Source organism: Penaeus vannamei, chromosome 15 (assembly GCF_042767895.1).
Source record: "Penaeus vannamei isolate JL-2024 chromosome 15, ASM4276789v1, whole genome shotgun sequence".
NCBI classification, from domain to species: Eukaryota; Metazoa; Arthropoda; class Malacostraca; order Decapoda; family Penaeidae; genus Penaeus; species Penaeus vannamei.
The window spans coordinates 38504507-38510862 of NC_091563.1; the positions used below are offsets into that span (position 1 = coordinate 38504507).

A 6356-nucleotide genomic window follows, 5' to 3' on the forward strand; every position below is an offset into this window, starting at 1 on the left:
TTGTTTGGCGGGGGGGGGGGGACGGGAGGGGGGATTTGGGTGTAGTGGTTCATTTTGTTTATTTGTTTGTTTTGGGGGGGATTTGGGTGTAATGTTTCAGTTTGTTTGTTTGTGTGTTTGTTTTTGGGACTTTGGGTGTAATATTTCACTTTGTTTGTTTGTTTTTATTTGTCGTTTTGGATGTAATTTTTCACGTGGTGTTCGTCTCGGAGTAGAGTTATTTGTTGCTATGTAATGATAATGATAATAACGTATATTTACACAGAACATGTGCACACATTTATATACACACGCATATGTAGATACATTCATAAATGTGTTTATATTCACAAATATATGATGTGTGTGTATGTATGTTCCTGTGCGTGCGTGTGTGTGTATTTACATATGTGTGTGTGTGTGCATGTTCCTGTGCGTGCGTGTGTGTGTGTTTACATATGTGTGTGTGTGTGTGTGTGCATGTCCCTGTGTGCGCGCGTTCGTGTGTGTGTGTTTACATATATGTGTGCATGTTCCTGTGCTTGTTTATGTGTCTGTAATTCGGTCACAGAAACAAACAATTTGGTCTCCTATTCTTGAACAAGCAGTCCAACCTCCAAGCCCTTGAAACACCGCAAAACAAACTTCTCAGTCCAATCACAAACCCGAAACACCCTCTTCACGAATCACCGATCCCGCCCTCCGACACCAAGCTACACCTGTGTGTCGGAACACCCACGAGACTGGCCTCTTTAACCTTCTTGACACCCTGATAAGCGTGGCTGACATACCACGTCCCTCATATGGGCTTCGGATGTGGCGGTGGAAACGCATGGGGGTTGGCATTCCTTTTTTTTTTGTTTTTGTTTTTGTTTTTTGTTTTGTTTTTGTTTTTGTTTTTTGAGGGGGAGAGGGGTAGGCGTAGATGGGGTGGGGGTAGGAGAGGGAGGGGCGAGGGGGGAGGGTTGTTTTCCTTTTGGAATCCGTTTTTTATCTTTCTTTTTTTTTGCGTCTTTTTTTATATCGTTTTTTTTATGTTATTACAGTAATTTCAGGGATTTTTTTCAGGGTTATGATTGACAGTCAAGCAGAAAAATGCTTTTTGTTCTATATGAAAATGTGTACCTTCCTATTTATCTATCTATATGTACACACACACACACACACACACACACACACACACAAACTCACGCATACATATATATATATATATATATATATATATATATATATATATATATATATAGATATATACATACATATATGTATGTGTATGTGTGTGTGTGTGTGTGTGTGTGTGTGTGTGTGTGTGTGTGTGTGTGTGTGTGTGTGTGTGTGTGTGTGTGTGTGTGTGTGTGTGTGTGTGTGTGTGTGTGTGTGTGTGTGTGTTGTGTGTGTGTGTGTGTGTGTGTGTGTGTGTGTCTGTGTGTGTGTATATAAATATGGATATGGATATATATATATACATATATATATATATATATAGATATGCATATCTGTTTGTAGACATACATATATATATATATATATATATATATATGTTCATATATTACATACGTGTGTATATGCGTATATATATACATACTTGAGCGCGAGTGTATGTATACCAATAGTATAATTGTAAAAAGAGTTCCATTAAATCTATATGCACAAAGCTAGACATATTCAATACCAAAGACAACTATGAACGAGTGACAGACAGGAAATTTCTCCAGCGCATCGACCACACTCGCTAGGGCCGCCCCAAATGGTCCTAGATTGCCCATGGTCCACCAGCGCCCTAGCGGAGAGAAGGGCAAGAACCTGACCTGTCAATGACGTCAGCCAGATGGATCCAATCGTAGGTCATGGCGATTTGGAAAGAAAGGCCTTTGATAAAGTATAAAATTTATTTGTAAAAAGTGAGACGCACCAGTTCATGGTTTCGCCTTATATAAAACGTATGTACAAAACTATACACATATATTGATATCATACAGCGACTCACAGTCACTTGGTGTAGGTGTGGAATAAGCTTCTAGTCAAACTAGAAGTAATATAACACATTTTATGATGATTTAACACAATACAAAACAAAAAAAAAATAGCCAATTGTGATTCACCGTCAAAAAAAGGGTTCAAAAAAACTTATATACATTTTCATTCAGAAAAAAAACGAACATTTTGCAAACACTGAAAAAATATTTCTCTAAAATTATATAACACCCAACTAGATATAATGAGGACGGAATAATGCCTTTAAGTTCAAAAGACAATCAATCCCCCCCAAAAAAAAGTGTTAGACAGCACATGCAAGAGCTTTGAGTCCTCAGAACCCTTGCAAGTTACACAATGCAATGCAAGTTCTTAGTACAGCATTGAAACAAACACACGCCTGGGATTAGTAAATATGTGAAGTAGCCGGAGGGTTAAAAAAAAAAAAAATAAAATAAAAAAAAAATACTTTGCGCAAAGGCTGGAGAGCACACTTGGACGGCGTCGAAGGCCTTGGGGGAGGGGAGTGGGGGGAGGGGAGGGGGAGCTCAGGATTGGGGGTGTGGGGGGGAGGGGAGGGGGCGACGCTAACCGTACGAGGCGTGACTGCTAGTGTTAAAAGGGGTGACGTCGAGTATTTTATGCCCATTATGAGAAACTAATGCAGACGACTTGGAGACGAGACGAGTTCTTCAAGGACCGGGAATAATGCACACGGCTGTATACATCATCGAATGCCTATGTACACATTTATATATGTATGAATTCCAGAAAAAAAAAATCGAATGACCTTTATTTTATTTTATTTTATTTATTTTCTTTTTTTTTCGGGAGTACTAGAGTCATCGCCTTTCGTGATTCCATTTCACACTGCCTTGACCCAACGACCAGGCATTGCATCCTCTCCTGTGACTAGAGCTGCACTAATTGACCCAATGTTTCCCGTGTTCACTTTTGAACAGGTGCAGACGTTCTTTAACACATACTGCTTTTTTTTATTCATTAGAAGCATTGCCTTTTTCTGGGGACGGAATCGAGAATACGTATCACACTTTGTTAATATTTCTTTTCAAGTTGCACACACGATGCAAATCTACTCATTTATTGTAATAACAACGTATGCAAATGGCATATTGCAGCGGGGGAGTATTTGCGAATGATCAATCTCCTGACTAAGATCTGACATCTGATAAGAAATAGCATCTGACTTAATACTATTCTGCATAAACTTCCGGCAGGCATAGGAGTCATAGCCAAATCCAGTGCCAACGCAGAACTCTTTCGAATCTTATCTTTCTTTCCCTTTGTTCTTCTTAGATCGCGGTTCCCAAGAGAACAAACGCACGAAGCAGAACGCACCTGATTAATCCTTTATCGAACACGTATAAAGGTGATCACAGAACCACGCGAATATGAATCCATATCAAGCGGGTTTCCCCTTTCTTTCGTCGTCAAAGAGAGGGGAAAAGACGTAATACAGACCAACCGATTGAAATCAGTTCTCTGGGGAGCACAGCATGAGGCGGCGAAGAGCGTGGCACTTGAAAACGTTGAGTGCCAGATTGTCACCGCGATTTAGTGTGAGGTAGATGTTAGTGCCAACAGAGGGTCGAGAGCTGAGGAACATTAGTACATTCGGGGATCTTTGTACATCGGGGAAGGAGGATAGGGGGAGGAGACAAGCTGAGGCGAGGGAGTAGAAAAAAAAAGAGAGATGTTGAGGTATCAATTTTGATCTTGTCATTTAAGGCAAGATTTTTTACGACTGCGAAAGATATGCTTCACTATTGTAGATATACATTTTTTTTTCCTTTCTCATTTTTTTATACATGTGTGAGCCGTCGGAACAAAGGCTTCTTGGTGGGAACAAGAAGAAGACACTGAACTATGAGATGAAGAAGATACTCTTAGATGGCTATATGACGCTTCATGTGCAGACTGAGGTGGTCGGAGCGGGAGAAGGCGCGCTCGCACAAGCGGCACTGGAAGGGTCTGTCCCCCGTGTGCTTTCTGTAGTGTCTCGTGAGCTCGTCGGAGCGAGCGAACTTCCAGCCGCAGCCCTTCCAGGAGCACAGGTACGGCTTCTCGCCCGTGTGGGTCCTGAGGTGGGCCTTGAGGTGCGAGGACTTGATGTACGTCTTGGTGCAGCCCTCGTAGGGACAGCTGTGTATCGTGACCTTCCTCTTGGCTCTCCTGCGGCGGGGCTTGGGCGGGGGCGGCGGGGGCTCGCTGAGGGGCATGGAGAGGGGCGGCATGGGCGTGCTGTACTGGTAGGTGCTCACGCCCATCTGGTTACTGGGGATTCCCCAGGACGGAGGAGCTCCCGAACTGTACATGGAGTATGAGGGGGTGTAGTAAGGCGTGCTGTACTCAGTCACGTACGAGGTAGGGGTATACTGTGCGGGCGCGGACGGCACGGGGCAGTCCTTGCAAGAATACACCGAGCTGTCCACGTTCCAGTTGACGACGCCCGTGCTCACCCCGGTGCTCATGTCGGGCTGCGGCTCGTACCTGCCCTCGGGCTTGATGGGCACGGTCGTGTAGCTCCCGAACTTGGGATCCGAACACTGGAACTTGGGGTCCAGCGTCACGTACTTGGGATCCGGGACGAGGAAGTCCGACTCCGGGACCGTGTACTTGGGCTCCTGCACCACGGTGTACTTGGGATCGGTCGAGACGAACTTGGGGTCGACGCACTGGTACTTGACGGGGTCCTGCAAAGTGAATTTGGTGTCCGTGCACTGGTACTTGCTGTCCTGGTACTTCTGCTCAAGGCACTGGTATTTCGGGTCCAAGTACTGGTGATACCCCGGGGCGGCCTGTACCGGTGTGACGGCGGTCGAGGCGGTGACGGTGGTGACGGGGGCCACGACGCTGGACGGGGACGGCAGCGGCTGGCTGGTCGGAACCACCTGGGCGGCCTCTGGGAGCCTCACCGCCTGGGGGGGCTGCTCGGGCTGCTGCGTCTGCTGTGCCGACGCGGGCGGGGGCGGAGGGGGAGGGGGAGGAGGGGCTTGCTGCTGAGGCTGAGTGGGAGAAGGAGTCTGCTGTATCGTCTTGTCTTTCGTGTCGAAGGTCGCCACGAAAGTGGTGTGCGTCTGCTGTGACTGGGACTGCGGCGGCGGCGGCGGCTGCTGCTGGTGCTGCGGGGCGGGCTGCGGCGGCGGGGGCTGGGGCTGGGTGGGGGAGTGCACCAGGGGGGGCTGCGGGGTGGACGGGGTGGTGCCGGCGCTGGACGTGGGGGAGGGGGGCACGGGCAGCACCGTCCCCGGGGAGGCCTTCGGCACGACCTTCGTCTTGAGGTCCTCTTGGAGTCTGGGCGGGGGTGAGGTTATCGGGTGCGGGGGCGGCGTGGGCGCGAAGGTGTGGGCGTATTGGTAGGAGGGCGGGGGCGTTCCCAGAGGGCCCACCACGGGGCTCGCCTCCGTCATGAGAAGGGTCTCGATGTCCTGCCACATCTGGAAGGAAAAGAATAAAACAGATATAAATAACGATACAAAAAAGCATCACCTTTTTACATGATAATAAAATTGGTTTACGGAAATGATACATGAAATAATAAAATAATGAAAGAAAACATGATAAAATAAAATAATGAAAGAAAACATGATAAAATAAATAATGATGATAATAATGTTGATAGAAATAATATTGATTATAATGATACAAAATATTCATATGAATAATCAAATAAAAAATACATAAATAAAACAAAACAAAAACAAATAAATAAAAAAAACGAGAAAATCCTTCTAAAAAAAAAAAAACCCTAAACCTACCACTCCTCCCACTCTACCCCCACCCCCCTCACCACCACCACCCTCCCTCCTCACCCCCACCACCAACTCTCGAGCACCACCACTCCACCACCACCACTCCGTTTGCCCACATTGTTGATACATGATCGACTTCGACCGTCTATCAAATTTCGCAAGTCATCTCGACCTCTGAATAGATACAATTGTTCGATTCCCTCTCTATGTGTCGACTTTGCCCGAGTGTTTGGTTCCGTGCGTGAGGTTGGGGGTGAGTTTGCAGGCAGAGGAGAGACGGGGAGTAAAAAGGAATATTTATGCTGTGCATACATACTTCCATACACACACATGTACTTGAATACAAAAAGAATATGTGAATTATGATATATATATATATATATATATATATATATATATATATATATATATATATATATATATATATATATATATATATATATATATATATATATATATATATTTATATATGTATGTATGTATGTATGTATATAGGTATATACATATACCTATATATATATCAGTTATATCTATTTATCTATATACATATATATATATATATATATATATATATATATATATATATATATATATATATATATATACATATATGTATGTGTGTGTGTATAT

The 6356-nt window shown here is 44.5% G+C and overlaps 1 protein-coding gene across 1 annotated transcript in view; it reads right to left on the reverse strand.

Annotated features, from left to right (window-relative positions):
• Nucleotides 1-2463: 2463 nt before the first annotated feature.
• Nucleotides 2464-6356, reverse strand: part of LOC113800497 (Krueppel-like factor 5) — a 36897-nt gene continuing 33004 nt past the window's right edge. The window contains exon 2 of the mRNA XM_070130734.1: nt 2464-5411. Coding sequence (XP_069986835.1) covers nt 3861-5411 — 1551 coding nt within the window. The 3' untranslated portion in view covers nt 2464-3860. The remainder of the gene's footprint in view (nt 5412-6356) is intronic.